Below are 23767 nucleotides of genomic sequence, written 5' to 3'. Positions count from 1 at the left end.
TGACAGACGTGACAGGGTCTGGAGACGCCGTGGAGAATGTTCTGCTGCCTGCAACATCCTCCAGCATGATCGGTTTGGCAGTGGGTCAGTAATGGTGTGGGGTGGCATTTCTTTAGGGGGCCGCACAGCCCTCCATGCACTCGCCAGAGGTAGCCTGACTGCCATTAGGTACCGAGATGAGATCCTCAGACCCCTTGTGAGACCATATGCTGGTACGGTTGGCCTTGGGTTCCTCCTGTGCAAGACAGTGCTAGACCTCATGTGGCTGGAGTGTGTCAGCAGTTCCTGAAAGACGAAGGCATTGATGCTATGGACTGGCCCGCCCGTTCCCCAGACCTGAATCCAATTGAGCACATCTGGGACATCATGTCTCGCTCCATCCACCAACAGACTGTCCAGGAGTTGGGGGATGCTTTTGTCCAGGTGTGGGAGGAGATCCCTCAGGAGATCATCCGCCACCTCATCAGGATCATGCCCAGGCCTTGTAGGGAGGTCATACAGGCACGTGGAGGTCACACACACTACTGAGCCTCATTTTGACTTGTTTTAAGGACATTACATCAACGTTGGATCAGCCTGTAGTGTTTTTTTCCCACTTTAATTTTTAGTGTAACTCCAAATCCAGACCTCCATGGGTTGCTAAATTTGATTTCCATTGATAATTTTTGTGTGATTTTGTTGTCAGCACGTTCAACTACGTAATGAACCAAGTATTTAATAAGAATATTTCATTCATTCAGATATACGATGTGTTATTTTTGTATTTCCTTTATTTTTTTGAGCAGTATATTATATTTTCATTTTGGGAAGTTGTTTGCACAGAATTTTAAAAACTTCCCATTACTTCTGAATTACTAAAACTAGGATTTTTAATATCAACGTTTTAATCCATTTGATTTACTGTTTTGAGATACCTTGTGCTGATTGTCCAAGAGGTGTTGCTGCCATGTGATGGACAGTGTGGGTTCTCCTTGGCCAGAGGTCTTCAGAAAGGTTAGGCGGCCACCTGCCAAAGAACTTCAAAATGGATCTTGTATTGAGCAGAGGGTAGAGGATGGATTACACGACCTCTGTGGCCCTTCCAATTTGGTGATTCTGTTCTCCTTATAACTAGAAGGACTTTATTTCTAATCCCAGTTTCGCAATATGAGGGATTGCCCTCTAATGTACATATGGCAAGAAAATACAATAGGAAGAGAACTAACAGATTATCCTCTCTACCTCTGGCAATACTAGAACTTAGATTTTGCCTGTTTCTAGACAAAGGTAATAAATTCATAAAATTAGTACCATTTTCTGATTTTCCAGTAGGTTACTATAAGCTCTAAGATTTCCTGGTGGCCTCCCATCCATATCCTAACTAGATGTGGTCCTACCGAGCTGTTGAGATCAGCCAAGATAGCCTAACAAGCCACATAAGAATTCTGACACGTCTTTGAGTATCCCCCTCAGTATCAGGGATGGGCAAATTCTGTTTTGAGCAGATAGGAAGAAGCGATACTGTATCCAAAAGGAGAGAAATTTAAAGTGAACACCCCCCCACCCCCCACCCCCCCGGAAGAATAAACAGAAAAAAGCTAATCAGGGAAATTCCTGTCCGATGTCCAGTTTCCTTGCCTGGTCAGCTGAGGACCTCCAACTCCAGTGAAAAGCCAGCATGGAAGCCCCCCCTCCTTGCCCCCCCATGTCAGGAAGGAAAATAAAAGCAATAGCTGGCAAGAAAATCGACTTGCTTCTGAAATAAGCGACTCCTTGGCAAAAATGATGGATTCCCATGTGAGTTTAGCAGCCATGCTCACTCATGCACAGCAGCACGTAGGTATAAGCATGTTAATACCCCCCTCGCTCGCTCGCTCGCTCCAGCAGAGCAGAAAAAGGTGGAACGAGAAAGATGGGAAAGAGGAGGAAAAAAGTGGGAGAAGAAATTCAAAGAGTACCACAGAGGTTGGAGGCATTTGCACCCCGTGGCCCTTCTGTGGGAATGTCATGTTTTCCTTTAAATAAGAGACCTGCAGGACGCTCGTGGAGAGGGGGGGTCTGCAGACCGTCAACAAGGTCTAATGTGCCTTCTGTTCTTCTTTTTTTTGTCTCCAAAGGTATTTGTATCAAGTGTGGAAAGGGGGTATATGGGGCCAGCCAAGCTTGCCAGGCCATGGGGAACCTTTACCATACCAACTGCTTTACATGCTGCTCTTGTGGTAAGTTCCACATTTATCCTTGGACAACTCTTTAAGTTCTCGCGCCCCTGTTAAAAACCGAACCCTGCCAGTCCTGATGGTTTGGTCTGAGTTTTGATTCGTGCAAAAAGTCTTATTGGGAGAAGGAAGGGGGAGGTCGTGTAGAAGGCATGCAGAGGGGTTAAAGTGGGGTGCAAAAATTATGATTTCGCCAGAAATGGGAAAGGAATGACGGCATAGCTGCGGCGAGACAAAGCGGCAAAATAGGTATCACAATATCTTGCATTTGGTACTTGTCCGTGCCCATGGGGCAGAAGTCCTAAGGAACAGAGCTTGCATCGTTACATGCTGAGCAGGGGTGGGGATTCTACCGGTTCAGACCGGTTCTATAGATCCGGTTGTTACGATTCTGCGCAGTTCGGAGAACCAGCCAATCGTGCCCCTGGCTGTCCCCACCTGTCTCCACCCGCTCCTCCCCGCCCAGTCAGCCCTTATCGCACATGGACGACATTACGCGCATGCCTGACCTTGCCGACTGCATTCTCCCCCGCTCAGTCACTCCTTACAGTATTCCTCTTTCTTTTGTCCTCCCGACGCTATGCCAGGGTCTCCCTCGCTGTCTTACTGCTTCGCCCAGGAGGCCAAAAAACGGAGCACGGAGAGGTGCTGCGCCCCCCGCAGTGCTCCGTTTTTGCCCTCCAGGAAACCTCCTGGGAGCAGAAGCAGCCTCTCGGGAGGCCAAAAAAACAGCGCTGGGGGGGTACTGCAAAAAAAGGTCACACCCACCTGGTCACACAGCCACGCCCACCTGGCCACGCCCACCTAGCCACACCCATAAGACAAGTAGTAAAAATTTAAATGGTATGTAGATGTTGTTCAGCATTTTCTTTTATTGATAGATTTGGGTTTCTTGTTGAAGAATGTGGATTGCTTGGTAAGAGAACATTTTAGTCCTGTGTAGCCTCTGGCCAGTCTTTCTCTGCCTTCCACACAGAATGCTTATTTTTTGCAACGCTCTGTATACAAACAACTTTCTTAAAAGAATGCCCTTCTACTCCTTTCCCCCACATTTCTTCCCACTGCGCAGAACTTATATTTTTAACATTCTTTGGATGCTAAAGAAAACCAAAAAGATCTCCGGCAGCTGTGGGAATCAAAACAATGTGGGACGCAAATGCCCCATCTGGCTGATCAGAGCAGCTTGGCACGAAGCCCGCTCAGAATTCCTCCTGTGAAATGGGAGGTTTCCATATGATGCTCTCCAAAGAAAATGATCCTCGGAAATCCTTGAAGGAAGGCTGTCGTTGCCCCTCACATGAGCGCCGGGTTTTATTTTTGTTCATTCTTAATGTCACAAAATGGAGTTGGATCCATAATCCACAACATGATGGATGTTAGTTGGTTGTAGGCTCTCTAGCTCTGTCCTTGGCTGATGTGGGCGCTTCTCCAGCTCGCCTTTTAGCCATTTTGACAAGCTGGTTTGAAGGATGTGCTAGATTAGGGAAGAGGGGCACCGTTTGGCTACTTTTCTCTCAGGGTTCCTAGCAAGGAATCCCAGTCACTCATGATGAAATGGTGGCCAAAAGGTTGCCTATTCCTCTCAAGCTGTATGCTTTCAAGGACAGTGCCACGAAAGTCCTCTGGCACTGCAGAATTCCTAGGTCAGGTTCTCCAGTTGATACTTGACTCCGAGGGAAGACGAGTCCCTTTTGTGGAGCTGAGACGCCTTCAAGGGCACCTAGCGGAAGAGTCCATACTTGTAGGTTTGAAAACTGCCCTGATGGAAAACTTGGGAAGTAGGGTTCCTATATAGTGTAGTTTGGGGAGTGGGACTAAATCCACACAATGGATACATGTGCAGTTCCTCCATATGTTAAGCTTCTGCAGGATTCTTGGACAGGTTCTTGCCCTCCATAGTACGTCCATAGTTCAGGCTAGCTCAGGGTATCAGCAGGCCTCCATTGCTGGGAGGTGTTTTAGAATCTGCTGGGGGAGGTTGGGGCAGTCGAATTAAAAGGCAGCCCAAAGTCTGTGCCGATAGTTAGATCTTGGAGGCCGTCTTCCTAGTAGGGTCCCTTTTGGGGCAGTCATCTTCCTGGTAGGGGTGAACAGGCCTCCTTTTGTCTTTCAAAGACCGGTGGAGCTGCTAAAGGCATTCAGGGGTGCAGGAACTTAGTTCCTGGGATGACCCTGCATAACTTGGGATTTTGCTTAAGGGGGACTTATCTCTCTCTCTCTCTCTCTCTCTCTCTCTCTCTCACACACACACACACACACACACACACACACACACCAAATACGGGACCTGAGCAACCTAGTCCTGCCTGAGAGTCCCATTCCCCCACACGTTTTCAAACAAACCAGTGAAGGTACATGAGCTAAAACTCACTCTAATAAAAAAAGCTGAAGTTTTCGAGAAGTTGCACGTGAACCAATCCAATATTTTATGGATTCTCAATATTAATATTGGCATTGATTTTTTATATAATTTTATTTAATTATTTTTCTTTAACATCCATAAGTGTTTGGTGGACAATGTATTATCAGTATTGGCAGTGATTGATGTTGTTGAATAAAACAATGTACCTTTTAAGAGTTGCTCAAAATACTAACTTTGGTGAATGAATAGTAAATATAGGAATTAGATATAAAATATAATCAGTGTAACCACCCCAGATTCTCATATTCACACCTGTGTGCATTACTTCATTCTTAAAGAGGGATTTTCCCAACCTTTCAGTGTCTTAACATTAACACCGTCTTTACTGAGGGCAGAGTGTGCGTGGCGTAAGAGCTTTTCAGAGAGCAACTTGCATTCTTCAAGGCGCGCATGTATGTGCATGCAGCGAGGTGGGGTGAGGGGGAACCGGACTGCCTCCCCCATGCTTAAATTGTCAAATTGCAGACTGGGGTGAAATATAACTGAGCAAGTCAGTGACCTCAGCCTCCAAGAATGCTCCTTGTTTATGTAGCGCTCCTGCTAGTTTAGGAGCAAGCCTTTTGTTCTGCGCAGACATGGCAGGCCAGGTTTGTGTTTATTGGCCAGCCAAAAGCTTGTGCGATATGAGATTTGCATCCTAATACTTGTTGTAACAAGACACATGCAGCCCCTCAAAAACACAGCCAGCTCTGGGATCCTTTTACTGTGTCTTGGAGATGGGGAGTGGTTTTTGAAAAGATTGGCTGCAAAAGTTGTGAATGCTTCCTTTTGCAGAACTCTGAAAGAAAGAAAGAAAGAAAGAAAGAAAGAAAAGGAAGAAAGAAAAGGAAGGGAGGAAGGGGGAGAGAGAGAGAGAGAAAGAAAGAAAAAGAAAGAAAAGAAAGAAAGAGAAAAGAGAAAGAGAAAAGAAAAAAGAAAAAAGAAAGAAAGGAGAATTGCACTGGCTTAATTTTGTTTTAAATAGCAACTTTTGCCTCCAGGTTCTGCCTTGATTAGGCAGGAACTTTCTTATTCAGGGGCCTGAGACTTCTAAAGTATTTGGGGGTCTTTTGAGGTACTGAACGACTGGAATGCACACTTGCTGTAGTGCAGGAATTGTGAGAGTGTGTACTTTCTCCTCAGGATTGTCTTCCCCTTCACCACAAAAGGCTTTTTTGGCTTGTCCTGGCCTCGTATCTGATGCATCTCCATTTCCATTTGAAGACACCGGGGTGCTTCTGCATCAAACTTGGCATAAAAGAAAGTGTACATCTGGGGAGAGGCCTTGTTGATGTGGTCCAGGTCCAGGAGGAATGTTATTTTTATCTTCCTGTCACCCAGGAATAAGAGCCTGTGAAAGAGGAGGAAAAACCTGCAGCAAATGCTTTGCAGACGCCAAAATGTAGTTTCGTCTGTGGAGGAGAATTTGGACACCAGTCTTTTCTCCACAGATTCTCTCCCTTCCTCCTTGCATAAATTGTTTATCAGATGCAGTAATAGGAAAGAGGATCAGAGCAGACCAGTTAAGTGTAACCTGGAAAGACTTTGCTCCTTGCCAACACTCTGGTTTTGAGCAGCTTCTGTGCTTTGCTTCCTCTCCTGCCAAAATAGTGGCTTGGTTCTCATATATTCTCAAAGGAATGGAAGGTTTCCCACAGGGCAGATTCCTAGCACATTTCCAAAGTTTAGAGAATTGGTCACTGGGCAGATACCCTTAGATATTTGGCAGCAATGATTTTTATCCTCTGTTCTTTCTTCCTGAGGTCCTTTCATTGTTACTCATAAGATAGTTTGCCACACCCTTCACCATCTTGGTAGCTCTCTTCTGGGATTGCTCCAATTTGTCATAGTCTTTTTTGGAACTCCGGTACCCAGAATTGCATATAAGAATTGCAAATGGGAACTGATGAGGGCAGATGAGAGAACAATCACTTCAGGTGATCGGAGCCCTAGACTCTTGTTAATCCATCCCCAAGATCTTCATTAAGGATTTAGGGGACTGGAAGCTAAAACGTATAACGAACGGTTGCAGGAACTGGGCTTGGCTAGTCTAGTAAAGAGAAGGACCGGGGGAGACATGATAGCGGTCTTCCAATATTTGAGGGGCTGCCACAGGGAGGAGGGAGGGGGTCAAACTATTTTCCAAGTCACCTGAAGGCCAGACAAGGAATAATGGATGGAAACTGAACAAGGAGAGACTCAACCTGGAAATCAGGAGAAACTTTCTGACGGTGAGGACAATCAACCAATGGAACAGAAGTTGCCCTCGGAGGTGGTGGGAGCGCCATCAGTTGAGACTTTCAAGAAGAAATTAGACTGCCATTTGTCAGAAATGGTGTAGGGTCTCCCGCTTGGGCGGGGGGTTGGACTAGATGACTTACAAAGTCCCTTACAACTCTGATTATCTGTCAAATCTGTTAAGATGCCTTTCCTATTTTTGCAGCAGCATCACTACATCCCTGGTTCATATGCAGCTTGTGTTCAACAAGGACTCCTTGTTTTCACTTGCTCATTTGTATGCCTTTCATTTTTCCTACTCCAATGCAAAGCTTACTTCTCCAATCCCTGTCTACTCCTATTTCAGCCCACTGGCACATCTTTGGCCAGTCCTTCACCTTTCTGACTTTCTTGCATTTTGAGCAGGAAGTCTACAGCTTACTCCTGGGCAGTTGGTGGCCTGCAGGAAGTCATTGGCAAAGAAGGGGACGAAAGTTACCAGGGGTTTGGAGATGCTAAGGGCAGGAGCAAGCAAGCAGCAGGCATACTACGAAGGCCTGCTTCAATTGGACTCCACCTCTAAAGAAGGCCGCTCTCTTGATACCTCATGAAATGTTGAAGGGACTTTGATAAACATTTTGGGGTGAATTGAGTCGTAGAATGAATAACAGAATTATTACCAGAAGCAATTTTGGAGAGCGTTCTATCCAACCTCGTCCCAGTGCAGAAATCTGTTACTGCAGCATCTTTGACAGCAAACACATCTGTTTAAGGAGCCTGTTGCCTTCCAGGGCTCCCTGCTCCCTTGGAATTGTTTTCCTGATGTATAATCCAAAGTTGCTTTGCTTGCTTGCTTGCTTGCTTGTCCTGCCTCATGGACAGTAACAGTTCTGCCTTGTCTTTTGCATGATAACTTTTCAGGCACTTGAAAGTGGTGATTGCATTTCTTCTCTCCAGGCTGAATATAGCCAGCATCGCATTTCTACCATTCCTGATGCATTTGTTCTTCTAAGTCCTTTTTCATCCTCCGAACAGTGTGATTTCTTTTCCCAAAATGCGGTGCTCAGAAGTGGGGTTTTAAAGGCAAAATGAGCTGCTCCATGGTTCTTCACCTAGACTGGCAGGTGTGAAATGGAAAACCACATCCAGTAATTTCCGAAAACTGGTCAGGCCACATTGCTATGCCAGAGGTTCTAGCCAGGTAAAACCACAGCAGGAGGAGGAAGGAAGCCGTGCATCTGGAAAACATTCTTGAGATGGAGGCTCGTGACAGAGCTGAGAAGCAGGAACTTTCTTTCTGGAATAATTGGTCTCTGCCCCAGAATTCTTAGAGCAGAGGCATTGCAGGATTCAGCCCCAAGCATACGGTGTCTCTCCGAGGAGTCTGTAGAGGACAGGAGAGCGTTCGGGGCTTCTCCTCTTTCCCTTCCAGCTGTGAGGCCTGCTAGTTTGGCACCAGGGTGGATAAAAATCAGTGGTTTTGTTTAAAAATTAAATCTGACTTTTTTTAAAAAATGTAAAACAGATTTTTTAAAAATCAAATTTATTTTAATCAAATGGTTTTGGAGTAAAAATCTATCTAAAGATAGTTTTCTATTTAAGATACATTAATAATTTAGTTTATTCAGCATGAAATGGAGTTAGCTATGTAGCATGATTATGTACATTTTTGGTAAACTCATTCAATGAATCCAAGCTTTGCAAGCTAAATAGAAACCTTCATTTTGTTTGCAAATAATACTATGAAAGATCCTAACTACCAGCCAGAATGAGTCCTTACATTTAAAGAACCCCTGTCATTTCAGATCCATCATGGCAGCGCCTGTTAGTGGGCATCCACTCACCTGCTGCCCGCTGTGTCCCTCGCCTTGTGGTGTCCCTGCCGCATCACCAGCTGTCCCATTGAAGTGAATGGGACTATTGGTGAGTCAACAGCGGGTTAGAGGAGGAGCCACTGTGGGACAGAAATGACAATTGCTCTTTAAAATTTGTGATTTAAATCAAATCCACCTTGCTTGGCACTAGCTGGCTAAAATGGTGGACAACAGGAGAAATGAGCTTGCCGATATTGCATTCGGGTAGCTGAGTCTGCAGCTGACCTCTGCCACTTAAATTCCGGAAATTCCCCTAGTTTTTTATGGAAATTCAGTTAAACATTTTAGCAACAGTGAATTCCATCCTCCTAAATTAGTTTGTAGAGATCTTTCGGTTCTCCTGTATGTTGATGACATAGTTAGGCTCTCATTGTCACAGTGATGCAAAAGGCCTTAAAAATCCTCTCTTCCATATTGTGAAGAAAAAATATGGATGGTAAATTACCAAGAGGCCTAAATTGAGTAGCTGGTTTACTAAGCATCTTAAGTAGTTTAGAGTAGGGGCCTCCAACCTTGGCCACTTTAAGCCTGGAGGACTTCAACTCCCAGAATTTTACTGGCTGGGGAATTCTGGGAGTTGAAGTCCTCCAGGTTTAAAGTTGCCAAGGTTGGAGGCCCCTGGTTTAGAGGGAGGTTTAGATTGTCCTTTTATTTTTCTAAAGGTGGACACTGTATTCCACCTTCCTTAAAATTATTTGAGGCAATAACAATGTGGTTCTCAGCTGCCCAAAGAATGAAGGATATAGAAGTACGAAATGACATAGCTATCCTTGGTAAGATGGGCAACTTGCAATGGCTGAGCAAATACAAACATACTTTTCAAATAGCTATTTAAAGTTACAACTGCCAAAACATCTTAGGGAGATTATTTACGCAAGCGAGATTCGAACAGCTTGATACAATGGTCAGATATGGGAGATTCCATTCTATACCCTAGAATGGATGTCTTTGCATTTGTGGAACGGCAGAGGTAGAAGAAGCTTTAGGGTTATAATGGAAGAGAATATCTGTAGCTCTGGGTTGAGCTGTGGAGTCCTTGGTGCTCACTGAGGTTGGTGGCTGGATTGCAGACATAACAGCACTGCTGATGAGCATGGAGGGGTTTGCTTCTGCTTATATGACATCACCTTGCCCTGCCACTGTTAGTGGGGTATGTGGTGGTCTCCCTCTTGGTAGTTCCTTGGTTAGGGAGGGTGTTGTCTTCTGCTTGATTGTTGGCTTGATGTGAATCCCTGCTTATCTGGGGCTTGTTACCTCTTTTGAAGGAGTGGAAATGTAGTTTGTCTATATATCTACAGAGGACCGATTGGTCTGAATGTCATGCTTTCTGCTTCCCACTTTACAAGATTTAACTTTGTCTAGGACTGTGATGGCAAACCTATGGCTCGTCGCCCCAGTTCAGCTCTGTGCATGCGTGCACATGCCTCCTGCCAGCCATCTGGTCTCTCAGGTCTCTGCCGTGCATGCGCAGGGGGCGGAGCACATGTGCATGGGTCAGGTATGCAAGTGTAGGGGCAGGGTGCATGTGTGGGAGTTGTGTGTGCATGCATGGGGGTGCACGCCATGCACGTGTTGGATTTCGAGGATGTGGCGCGCGCACTTTGGAACTTGGTGCCAAAGGTTAGCCATCACTGGCCTTGGTTTCCAAGTTGAAACTATGGTATAGTCCCGTGTTGGTGAACCGATGGCATGCATGCCAAAGGTGGCAGGCAGAGCCCTCCCTGTGGACACACATGCCCTCGCCAGCTGCTCTTCTGGTGCGTGCTGGCCATCTGGTCTTCGGTTTCTGACACTCTGGCGCGCACACATGCGTGTGTACATTCCGGTTTGGGCACTCGGTGCCGAAAAGCTTCTCCATCATTGGTATAGTCTGTCTGTGTGGTGAGAGAAAATAGGTACAATATCCTAATCAAAGAACTCCTAAGGAGAAAATCCATCCACAACACTAACGGGGCAAGTAAATAGGGAGCAAATCCTACCTCACTCCCACTGATGATGTTACCTAGTCAGGTAGGTAAAATGTCCAGTAAGCAAACATCTAAGTTAAAATTACAGTTAGGAACCACAAGGACAGACACCAGGAATGCCACTGTAAACTACCAGGTGAAATTAATCTTTAACCTGATGGTTGATCAATAACTTTCAGCCAACCTATATCAGAGGAAAAATTTGCTGCGGGTGTTTTCTCGAGTGAGGAAATGCAGAAAATGAGATGTGCTGAAGCAAAACAAACATTCAGGGTGGGTAGATGGGTGGATTCTTGACGTGGGATGACAGTGAGTGATTGGCATGGCACCAAAATAATCTTTAAGGCGCGCTTGACCATTAAGCCAGCTGATGACTGCCAATCCTGAAAAAATCATAGACATGCAGAGAGCATAGGCCTGAGCTAATTTTGATGCACTGTCAAGTAGTTTATAGAATCATAAAAGTTGAAAGGGGCCTAAGAGGTCATATACTCCAACCCACTGCATACTGCAGGGTGTGTTATACTATACCATCCAGCCTTTGAAAACCTCCACTTTATTTTCTGAAAATGAAATTTTAATTAGAACTACAAACACTTTGATAAAAGAAGCAAAATGAAAAGCATATCCTAGATGCCCCACCGGCCCTCAGTAGTACCATCCACTGTCGTGTCCCTTTGGGCTGCCTGAGGGAGTTGGAGACATGGGGTGCCTGTAACTCCATGAAGCCACTAGCAGACTTCATCAATAGGAGAGGGTGCCCAGTTGTGCAGGTCTGTCATTAGCTCTCCGGGGGAAGCTCTTGGGGTTCTTTCCCAACCTCTGGTGGTTGTGGGCCTGGCTGGGGAAGGAGAGTTCAGTCCGGCCAGGACTAGGGGATGATGGGCTTTGGAGGTTTCCCAGATCTGGGAGCTGAAGGATTTCTATCTTTCGTTCTAGATGGGGTGACACTGCTTCACTCAGACTTGGTGCCCAATCTGAGGTTTTTCATGGACTCGTAGCTTCTGCTGGAACTTCAGGTGGCAGCGTTGCCTGGCGGGTGCCTTAGCACAACCGTTTACCTTGTTTACCAGTTGCTTCCCTTCCGGGACCAGGAGTGGACAATGGACTCATTGTCACCTCCTGATGGGATTATTGCAGAACATGGGAATAGCCTGGAAAATGATCTGGAAGCTTCAGTGGGTCCAGAATGCAGCAGGAGAGCAGCATTATATGGCCCCACTATCTGTAAGCTGCCCTTGGCTTCTGTAATAAAACTTGCGCGGGACGCTTTTAGAATGAAACACAAATAGGCTTTAACCCCAGGGAAATACATTAACAAAATGTAGAAGTAGGAAGGTGAGACAAGAGGATTGGAGGGTGATTCAACCCCTTCCAGACCCCTTCATGAGAAATCTGAATTCCACCTGTGTAGCCACACGTTTGATGAAATTGTTTGCATTGGGGTTGGTTTTTTTTTTGCCGATGGGGGGGATTATTTTTTCCACAGTCACCCTTGTAAAGTAGACTCATCTCATTTTGTAGATGAGGAAACAAGCTGTTCTCCTCCACCTCCCCTACTCCACTCCTTCGCGTTGTCTGCAGGCAAGTTCTTGCTTGCTCCAAGCTTCCATCTGGGTGTAGATCCTAAACAAGTCACTACAAGCCATCTCCCCTTAAGAGCCTGGTAGAGCGGGCGGGACGGGGGGGACACGGGGGAACGGGGACTTTTTAAGTCTGGGTAAAAGAAGGCCTGAGCCAGCCTTCTCCCTCCTCCCTCCCCCAACCCTAAAAATATTCTTCGATGTAGTCCAAATTCCAGTAGCTTCTATGATTCTTGGCAGGAGAAGGCAGAGCGGACGATAACAACAGAAAGAAGGGGGAGGAGGGCTCGGTAATTATTGGATATAAAATGAAGGCTCCAGTGTCATTTCAGAAAAACATAAAATATTAACCCTCTGTTCCCTCCTTTCTCTCTGCAGGGTGGGCTGGAGATGTTGGGTTGAAAGGGCCCCAGAAGCTCCCTGACTTTTTTTCCCCAAAGGGAATCGCGGCTTGGAAGAACCATTCGGGGTAACGGCTGGGGGAGGGTTAGTAACAGAGAACAGATAAGTTGGAAAAAGTAGCCCACTGCATCTTTGCAACTTTGGGGATCCAGGCAATCCCCCCCACATTTTACAAGCGCCACAATTGGGACTGGAACTTCCATGGCTAAGCGGGGCAGCCACAAATGGGAAGTTGCATAATCCTGTTGCCGTCACTAACCAAGAATTATACATGGCTTAGTAAGTACTCCCCCTCCCCAAAACCTAAGCAACCTTGGTAAGATAAGAGGCTGCTTTCTCTTCAACTCCCCCAAGCCTCCTCCCTCGTCTCCGCCTTTTGACCCCCCTCAAAATGCCTGCCTTGCAAGACCACGCAGCTCGGGGGGCTGCAAGAGGCCGCAGCCAGCAGCGCTACACACAGCTGCCGTCGCAGGAAGCACCAGCGCTGTAAGCAGGAAACCACAGCCACGTGCAGCCGCTGCCCTTCGGGAGGACATTTTTCCCCAGGTCTCACAAGGAAACGGCCGTGCAGAACCTGGGGAAGAAACCTGCTCAGGTGGGCATGCTTGCTCAGAAGAGGGAGCAGGAAGATGGAGGAGCATGGAATCCAGGGGGCCTAAAGGACATGCGGGGGGGGGTGGGAATTAAAGGGCCCCCTGAAAGTCATAAATGCAGACAGAGGGACTTCCCAACACCTCAATTTTGATTGTAAGGCTTTGGACCGGGTTATTGTAAGTCACTTTGGTCAGCACCACTGTAACTTCAAACTTGTCAGTTGTAAGTCAAGGACTACTATCAAAAGTCCCATTCCCCAGGGGAAGTAGAAGGAATAGTAGACCATTTACTTGGAGCAGACCCTGCAGCAGGGAGGTGGTGGTGCGAACTGATCAAAGCTGAGGATAACTTTGAAACCTAAGTCGATGCTGTAGCCCTGGTCCTCTTACGACAGGGGTCCCCAAACTTGGCAACTCCCAGAATTCTGGGAGTTGAAGTCCACAAGTTGCCAAGTTTGGAGAGCTCTGACTTACGGCTTCTTCAGCTCAGCCTAGACCTTATGGTGACTTCAACACAAAGTCGTAAGATATAGTTGTCATGAGGTATGGTGTCATCCTTCAAGATCTTCTTCCTTTGCTTTGCTTCTTTCTGGCTGTCATGAGTAACGGGGGGCGGAGGAAAGGGGAAAAGTATGGGAAGTGAGCTGGAGGTGTTACTAGCTAATATTGTATAAACTGAGGAGGGTTTCTATTTCTTGCTTAGCTTTCTCTTCTCTGCGCAACTGCAAACCTTTATCTGAGTAAGCCAAGGTCAACTAATCATCACCACCTGGAGATGTCCACATGCTGAGGTTCACAACTTTGAATTGGAAGAACCGTTTGAACTATTGGGGGTGGGAACATTTCACTCCCTTGATACATGTGATGCACGTGCCTGTTTCCTCAGATTCGGAATTCTCTTGTTGCTACCACTTGACTTCCAGTAAAAGACATATTTTCTCTAATTACAAGAGTCTTAAGTATTTCTTTCCTGGATTTTTAACGGAGCACCAGCTGACATATGGTGTGTTTTTTTTTTTTTTTACTTCTCATTGCCCAGAGATGCCTGCATGTCCTAGGAAGATAGTCTGCCAGGAGAAACTTTCTAGTTTGACTTCTGGAATGTTCCTTTATAGTAATCTTCCCCAACTTAGTGTCTCTTCTTAAGCAATGTCAATTGTAGGACCTCAGCATTGGAAACAAGAATCTTTATTGTGACCAGTGACCTGTTCGTAGAATACCTGACATTCATAAAATACATAGCATTATTTCACCAATTAGGTTAACAGATTATAAGTTCATAAAATTTGGGCACATTTAAGGAACTGAAATAATTTGAATCTGAAAGTTTTAGGTAATACCGATCAGGATATTTAATTAAGTGTGTAATTATGAATTCACGGCAAGTCCCAATACAAAATGGATGGTAAATTTGATTCTCGTGAGCTAAGGAAAAACCCAGAAGTTGCCCTTTTTTTGTGTAGTGCCTTGACCCGAGAGAAAATAAATTTGTCAAAAAGTGGGGTTAGTCATGACAGGGAGAAGAGAAGTTTAGTCCTGTATGTGAAAAAATCCAGGGTAATAGCTTCAGTCTTGCTAACGGACAACTTACCTTTGACACTGTGTCATGTTTGAGACATAATACGAAACTTGAAAAAAAAATCTTGAGGAATTTAATCCAAAGGAGAAAAGAAGAACAGTGTGCACCTGAACCACAAACAGTAATTGCACCCAGAGTTGGGCTGAATGTGTTAAATATGCAGCAGGAACATTGAGCATAAAAGAAAGTTTCCAGAACTCTGTCAGGGCTTTTTGAATGGCCTATTTCATAGGCAGCCTACATTTGGTTGCGGCTTGAAATACAGTGCTGAGATATTTGGATGACTTGACTTGCTGAATTCCTGGGTGTGTTTAAGGTACTTTGTGAATACCAGCATGTTTTACTGTGCTGTACTTAATTTCTACGGCTTCTGCATTACAATCTTCATCCGGGGCGCTGAATGCTCTATCATAGTTTCCCAGGTTGGAGGAATCGTGTGAAAGTCCTAAAAAATTGATATAATACTTAAAGAATGAATGTATCCCTACTGAACTCTGTAAACAGCAGTTTTCTTGGGATAGTGATTCTGAGAGTAGTTGCATCTGATTTTTAGAGTTGAGTTATCATAGAATTTGTAGACAGGTGAATAACAGAATGTTAGCAGAGTTGGAAAGGACCTTGTAGGTCATCTAGTCCAACCCCCTGCCCAAGCAGGACACTCTGTACCATTTCTGACAGTCTCTTCTTGAAAGCTTCCAATGATGAAGCTCCCACAACTTCCGAAGGCAATTTCTGTTCCATTGGTTGATTTCTGTTGCTGTCAGAAAATTTCTCCTTACTTCCAGGTTGAATCTCTCCTGGTTCAGTTTCCATCCATTATTCCTTGTCTGGCCTTTGGGTGCCTTGGAGAATAGCTTGACCCCCCTCCTCCTCTCTGTGGCAGCCCCTCAAATATTGGAAGATGCTCTCCTGTCTCTTCTCTAGACTAGCCAGGCCCAGTTCCTGCAACCGTTCATCGTATGTTTTAGCCTCCAGCCCCCTCATCATCTTGGTTGCTCTTCTTGGCACTCTTTCCAGAGTTTCAGTTTTCTTTTTTATAGTGTGGTGACCAAAACTGGATGCAGTACTCTAGGTGTGGTCTTACTATGGCTATATAAAGTGGTATTAGTACCTCACATGCTCTTCTGTCTATGTTGGGATTTTGGAGTTTATGTCAAAGATTAGAGTGGAAGTTTAAATCATGGGCCACTATGAAATCTGTGAATGCTGCATATAGCTTCATGTGTGATTTTGAAGATAATTTCTCTACCAAGTGTTGTAGAATAACAACGTGATCAAAAATAGAGCCACAGTTTTAAATCCAGCTTGTTCCCTGACTAATTATCTATGTCTAACCAGTCCTAAAACTTTAGGGATCGGTTTCTCACATATATTTTGCAGAGTGCTCAATAGACTGATGGGACATGATCAATTGAAAGATTCTACCTTCCTTGTAAACAGGAACTGTTAGGGCAAGGCCTCGGGGTCTTGGGGAATCAACACAGTATGATAAATGTATGTAAACAGAAAGGCTAATACCAGAGTCCACCAGTCCAAATTATTTTAAAGAATCTCAGCTATAATAAATCTATGCCTGGCAGCTTGTCTGGGCTGAATTCTTGGAATCCTTTGCAACTTCAGCTTACCGAGCATATATGAACTGTTGATTAAATTGAATTCTGTGTCATACCTAAGTCTTCTACCATACATAGGGTTCAAAAACAGCTCTCCCATTTGATACTGGTACCGTATTAAATAGGGAGCTCAAGGCAGTTTAGTGCAAAAATAGGTGGCAATATAATATCAAAGCAAGATAATATATTCTTGCACATGCTGTGCCTATTAACTGCTGTTGGGTGTGCCTAAATGCCTCTTTCATTTTATACCGGTCTCTTTTATCACCCTTTTAAGTTGAGCCTTGTGAGGTTGTGATGCAGGGGGGGCGTTCTCTCTATTTTTTGAAGCCTGGTATTCTGGCAGTTTTGGTTGCTCGTGGTTGGTTTAGGAGTGGAAAGCTCTTGCTGGGTTTTACTTGCTGTTGTTGTGAGAGCTGTGTAAGATGTTTATGGACAATGGGGGTATCTGTTTCAAACTCCCCTCTTTGAGGCTAATGCTTGTTCCATTTGTCTGTGAGTTGGGAGGGCCGTCTGACATGGCTCCATCCCAATTCCAAAAGCCTACAATCTCACGATGTAGGGAGAGGACTGATTTTGGGCCAATAGTACATTCGTAAAGTCCATGTAAAGGGACAGAGGCTTCTAGAAGTGGTAATATAGTCCAGGGGTGTCCAACTTGATTTATTTGACCGTGGGGGCCGGATAGGCGTGGCCAGCTCGACATCACTTCTGTTGGGGGCACCTGTGGTGGCCCAAGAGCTCTGCCCACGAAAATGGAGCCCGGGAGCCCTCTTGAGCTCCGTTTTCGCTGGCAGAGGATTGCAGGAGGCTGTCACAGCCGAAAATGGAGCTCAGGAGCCCATTTTTGCTGGCAGAGCACTCAGGCCACCACAGACACTCCTGACATGAGTGACATCAAGCTAGCCACACACACACACACCCCAAGGTCAGACACAACCCTGATGTGGCCCTCAGTGAAATCAAGTTTGACACCCCTGCTCTAAAGCAGTACAAGCTTTCGGAAGCCGATTAACATCTCGACCGAGTCCCAGGAAGCTAGAGGATCAAATTGTTTTAATTAACTTCTAATTAAACTTCAACTTCCTGAATTACATACATTTCTATGACTGCGTATATATTATATTTGGCACTTTCCCCCTTCTGTTATGTGAAAAATAGCTTTTATACCCACAACTGTAGTTTGAGCAGAAACTCCTGAAGCCCACCGTTCCTATCCATCGTATTGCCTCTAATCCCCTTTTGTAATACCCCAAAAATATGAAAGGTCTGACAGTGCAATATTTTTAACAGGGAGAAGATTACGAGGGAAAGCCTTCTACAATGTTAATGGAAAGGTCTACTGTGAAGAAGACTTCCTAGTAAGTAAGGTTTTAGGCATTTCTGAGTCTTGTAGGGAATTAATGTATGTGTGTACAAAGGTCACGGGCAACTAATTATACATTAAATGAGGCTCAATTTCGTTTGTGTGAATTTCAAAATCAGAGACAAATTGTGAATAATAGGTCAAATCCTTAGGAAATTGGGTACTGATAATAATAATAATAAATTTCTTTTGTCCCCCAAATTACCTTGGTTATGCCGCTCTCTGAGGAGCAGCTTTAGTACCAGGCAGGTGCTGGTAAAATCCAGTGTACTAGCCTTTTACCTGCCACCATGTGAATTTTTGCACAGTGACTTGAGCCAATTACCCGGAGATGTTGAGTTCTAATCCATCCTTAGCCATGAAAGTCACTTGGCTGACTTTGGGCCAATCACCTGGAGATGGTAGGTTTGTCCCGCCTTAGCCATGAAAGCCAGCTGGGTGACTTGGGCCAATCACCAGGAGATTGTGAGTTCTAGTCCTGCCTTATTTATGAAAGCTGGCTGGATGACTTTGGACTTGTCTCTTTTGCTCAGTCCAACCACCTCACAAGGTGGTGGTTGTGGGGCAGATACGAGGAGGAAGACGTGTTGGGTGTGTTTACCACCTTGAGTTATTTGTAAAAACAGTAAAGGTGGAATCCAAATAAGTCAGCATTTTGACTATCTTGGAGCAAGAGATAAGTATGAACTAGTAGAAGATCAGTCATTTGGATAAATCCTGAAATCCTGTCATCAAATGTTGGGAGGCACAAAATATGCCGTAAAAGTAGTCCTAGGATTGTGGGTCTTGCTTACCCAATTGTTAGACCATCTCCGTAGATGGGGCAACTTAGGCTGAAGAACCTCCATGGAAGGCAGTATTTGGGGACAGACAAATTGTCATTTCCTGTAGGTAGCAATTAGGTTGCATTACCTACTTAAAATAATCCTGAGTTAGGAGATGTAGGGTCCAACAAATCTAATTCTCCCCTCCATGTAGGAGTCTAAACTTAAACATGCATGCATGTCATGTAACATTCAATCGTAAGCTGTCTTGTTGTAACATAAATCTATAATTTTGGTTTTTTGTGATGACATCTTTTTAGGTATTTGAAGAATGCTGTTATATCTCTTCCCAGTTTTCTCTTTTCAGGACTTCCCAGCTCCTTAACATGTCCTCATAGGACTTGGTTTGAAGTCCCGTGATTATCCCAGTTGTTTTTCTCTGATCCTTTTCTGAAAGCCAGATCAAGTGTCTGTGTGTGTGTGTGTGTGTGTGTGTGTGTGTGTGTGTCTGTGTGTTACACACCAAACTATGTGGCAATGATCAGGCCCTACAGTTCAGTGAGAGCAGTTTCCACGAGAGGAGAGTTTGTCACTTTAGATGTCTTGCAATAAGATCTCAGTACAAAAGATGGAGCACTTAACCGGGCAGCTCCCAATATCTGTATCTGAAATTAAGCAATTTATCAAAAAATATTTAACAACATGTTATCATTACATGCCACCTTTATAGATCTTAAGACAGCTTTTGATGCTGTATGCAGGACCAAATTATGGGAGAAGCTGGAAGCCTTGTCAATCCATCAATGAATTGTAAGCTGCTCAATTTAATTCACTCCCTAGAAATCCATATGATTCTTAGGGTCAGGTGCAGAATGCAACGGTTCTCGAAGCCAGTTACAACACAATTTAACACACACACACACCCATTTTTCAGTGTTTACGTCAACTGTATGGTAAGATGTCTACATGGCCCAAAGTTCCATCCCCTAAACCCAAGGATGGTAGCATCACCCTTCTACTCTGCACTGATGAAGCCTTGGTTCTCTTCAGACATCAATAGGCCTCAAAAAAGCTCTGAGAACTTAGTCCATTTCTGCAACAATGATAATCAGAAAATCAAAATTATAGCTTTTATCAAAAGGTTGAAGCTCGTTAATGGCGCATTAATGGCCATAAAGTAAAACCAATGATTAGCTTTATGTATTTAGGAGTAGTCATGCATGTCACTGGCCCATTGCAAATATGCTGCTGCTGCTGGACCACCTTTTTTGGGTCCAAGGGAGAAAATTAGGTTCCAGCTGCACTTCAGCTCTTTTAGGCTAAGCCTAAGCTCAGCTCCTTTATGGGACACTAGAATTGGCCTCCCGGCTTCATAAGAGGGCACCTTCAGGAAAAATGAGATCGTGGGGGCAACAGGGGAAGAAGTCCTTTTGTGTTGCGTTGCATAGTTGTGTGCCTAATCTGAGTTCTGGTTTTGCAAAGAATCCTGGAGTACAGCTGAAACGTGGTTGCCAACCATTGGTACTGCTGCACAAACTCTCACCATTGGGACCGTTTGGCTTACCGGTTGGATCAGGCTGGCATTCAGTTAGGATGACCCTTTCGCTGGCTTTTACTCACATAACTATTCCCAGCCAGATATTCTTCCTCCCTTTTGACGACAAACCGCAGCATTCTTAAAGCCAAAGAAAATAGGGGCTGCTATTTTTAGTCAGGAACAATCTGCTCTCCCTGTGGCCTTTGAATACCATGTTAGAGAAGGGAAAAATAAATCATTGTTGGCCTGGCAAAAGATTTAGGAGAAATTTCCATAAATTTGGACCAGAGCAAATTTTCTGGTTTTTATACCCGTAGGTTGCCAATATGGATTGTGCGGTCATTTTTAAAGCTATGACATTTGGAAAACAAATGTTAATGGCCTCCCGGCCCAGAGTTCCCACACTGGGCAGGCAAAAGGCTTTCCTTGATTGACTCGTCAAGAAACTTATCTGCCTCCGTTCTTTGATTTCACATTGACAGCCATCCTAGGAGTGTTCTCTATGCCAGTGGGTTGCTTTTGATGCCCTTCCTAAGGGATAAATAAAAACAAAAAGTGGTTTTCTGTGGTCAGAAAAAGGAGAAATGGACTCAAATGCTTTCCACCAATGAGGTGCTTCAGTTACATACAGCTGTTGTGGACAGCAGGTCCCCGAACAGACCTTGCCATCCTCCATTCAGCCTTCTTCAGCCATTCTCTCTACCTATCCATCTAGCGTAGGATGGGGAACTGTGGCCTTCTTATGACTTGTGGACTTCAACTCCCAGAATTCCCGAGCCAGACATGTCCACAAGTCATAAAAGGACCATAGTTCCCTACCTCTGATCTAGCATGGGTAAGAGTCGGAGCTCTTTCAACCAACCCTGGTTCAATGGCGATTGCCGCACAGCTAAGAAACAACTTCCTGTTTCAAGGAATATAAAAAGGATTCCCCTGCTGCTACTTAAGAGGAAGTATAAACAGTTAGTGCAGCTAAAGAAGAGACGGGGCCTGATACAGCATAGAGCCAATTATCAGTGCTTTCTCTGTACTCTCTGTTATTTCCTCGATGCCTTCTCTCATGAGTGAACCAATTGTTTTCTTGACTTTTTTCTTGTTTTTTATATGTTGAAAGGAACTTTCTTTTATTATTTTTGACATTTGTTGCAAGTTTTTTCCCCTATCCAACTGTACTTCTCATTTTTTAAAATTCCTCTGGCCAATTTCTGGCCATTTTTCGAATAGTCACAATTGTTGCCTTGTCTTTTTCCACCCCCTCATCCAACTTATTTATAAATATCTTGAACAAAATAGGGCCAAAATAGAGTCCTGTGGTACAGCCCTGGGCAGATCTATCCAGGTCACTCATCCCCTTTTTGTACAATTATTCAACCACTGAATCCGTCTGTTGGTAACATAGTCCGGCCCACGTTTTGCAGCCTTCTGTACTGGAATCTCATCAGAAGATTTTGTCAGATGTTTTTCTCAAGCCAAGTTAAGGTACAGTATACATACCACATTCCTGTGGTCAGCTTTACAAAAAGAAAAGAGTTGAGGTTGGCTTGTCATGATTTATTTTTGCTAAACCTGTGTTCTGTCCTGCCAAGTAATGCCTTCTTTTCTAAATGCTCACAAATGAAGTACCGCATAATCTGGTGGTTCCTATCAACAGACTGGTCTGAGGTCACTCTAGTCCCCTCTTTCCAAGACAGGAACGACCTTTCTTCTTCTCTAGTTTTCTTGATCTGATTCTCAAGGCTAATTTGCATTAATGCTGGCCAGGGACTCCTAACCGTCTCTTTATTTCCCTTGGGTTTTTAGTCCTTTTTACCAGATGATAGTTTCCCTTTGGAGAAAAGATTAAAGCGAAGTAATTCTGCCCTCTTTCCATCGCCTGTTACCATCCATCTTACCAACTTTTGCATCCTCGAGTTTCACTTGCAAGCAGAAGCTTTTTTACGGTTTCTCATACTTGTCCTGCAAATATAAGCCGTGTGCAAGTCCTCCTCCTCCGTGGTGGTTATGCTCATTTTCTGTCCCTTGAAATTGGAACGGCTTCTGAAGCTGCCCCCTTATTCTGCCTTGGTATGGGGTACAATTTGTAACCCCTAACCCTTATTTGAAGCACTTTCCAGTCTTCCAGGACTCCCTTAAATATGAGGATTTCAGTCCACGGGATTCCCTCTGTTATAAGTTTGCTTAAATTTGCTTCTTGAACCTAGTGTGCATATATACGACTGTGTAGCAGATCTTCTTTCTGATGGATCTTGCACCCCAAGAAGACACGAGTCTCTTCCTGTCAAGGTCTCCACAACTTTTACCTCTTCAATCATCTAACCTGCTTGAATGAAATTTTTGAGGATTTTGCTTGCTGTCTTGGCTGAGTTGGTTCTCTGAGAGTTGTCCAGGTGATCTGACCTAGTAGAGTATTATGTAGAGCTTCGGCCTGACTTGGTGGTTTGTACCACATCCCCACAACACTGTGTTTGCTCCTTCCCTTACCATGTTTTCTTGCAGGAACCTCAGGGTCAGATTCCTGCATCTGGGTGCACGTGTTCCCTTTTTTTTTCACATGAAATTTAATTCCTCCTTCATTCAGACTATTTTTGTCCTTTCTCTTCCCCAAACATGCATGCAGCCATATTTTGGCTACATTCGTCTAATGTGTGTTTGCCAGGTACATATTTTTAATACATTCTACATCCAATCCTTGCATTTCATCCATGAGCTTCATCCTAGAGTCACACCGAGTAAGCCATTCTTCGTGTTTTTAGATTTCCTAATGTTTCCTGTTGCTCCTCAACATTTGTCGGTTGCACTGAGAAATTCCTGGGTTGCATAAGATGATCTGTTTCCATCCTGTTGATGTACTTATTAATGATTGTCTCCACATTAGATCTATTTGCTTTTAATCTTGGGATAAAAATATTTTTATTGACTTATTGCTCTTAACCCACATGTCTTCTTCTACGATGCCCTCATCATTCTTTCATGCCTTGTCTTCTCCTTCTGGCTTAGTGACACTAGGGCACAACGTTAACCAAAGTGAGGGCAACGTTGATGAGGAACTATTTTTGAAGGCAATATCAGATAAATGGGCAGTTTAATTACCTTACATGTTGTCTTTTTATCTTACATATTGTTTTTTTTTAAGTATGATTTTACATTCCGTAAGCTGCCTCGAGTTGCCATGGGTCGCCATCGGCGGCAATATAAATTCAATAAATAAATAAACATTTAGTTTTTAAAATGTAAATTACTTGCAATCTCTAATTTAAATACTGATATTATGAATACAACATGATAGAATTGAGGATGGAGGAGGAGAGTTTTAGTAGAATCATCATTTGAATAATAACAATTTGGAAAAGATTTAAGAAATAATACCTTCCCTATCCATCCAACAGAGATTCAACAATTCCACCCTCAGTTGTGACAAAGTAGAGATGCTGGTTTCCTTTTGTCTGATGTGGTAAATGGAAACAGGATTCACACTTGCTGTTCTCACCATCACTTGGGGTTTTGCCAATGTTGAAATGAGTTTTCGGCATTAAATATCACTGGTGTCTTCTGTTTGAGCAACAGTTTCATTTTCACTGGGTGAAAAAGGTTTCAGTGCAAGCTTGCAGTGCAAATTGAAATGCTTGGATCAAAATTCTGTCCTCTTCAGTGCTATTGTGAAAATGTTGGGAAAGTA

General features: G+C 44.2%; 1 protein-coding gene across 2 annotated transcripts in view; it reads left to right on the top strand.

The window, feature by feature from the left end:
• The window catches only part of WTIP (WT1 interacting protein), a 48955-nt gene that overhangs the window by 15357 nt on the left and 9831 nt on the right, over positions 1-23767 (top strand). The window contains exons 2-3 of one of the 2 annotated variants that reach the window (XM_087940401.1): positions 2097-2198; positions 17718-17785. In XM_087940401.1, the coding sequence (XP_087796527.1) occupies positions 2097-2198; positions 17718-17785 (170 nt within the window). The remainder of the gene's footprint in view (positions 1-2096; positions 2199-17717; positions 17786-23767) is intronic. The other variant, XM_087940400.1, reaches the window with a different exon arrangement.

Source organism: Pseudonaja textilis, chromosome 11 (assembly GCF_049901715.1).
Source record: "Pseudonaja textilis isolate UNSWEBS1 chromosome 11, rPseTex1.2, whole genome shotgun sequence".
Classification (NCBI taxonomy): domain Eukaryota; kingdom Metazoa; phylum Chordata; class Lepidosauria; order Squamata; family Elapidae; genus Pseudonaja; species Pseudonaja textilis.
Note: the sequence above shows the minus strand (reverse complement) of the source record. Positions and strands in the feature narration are given on the sequence as shown.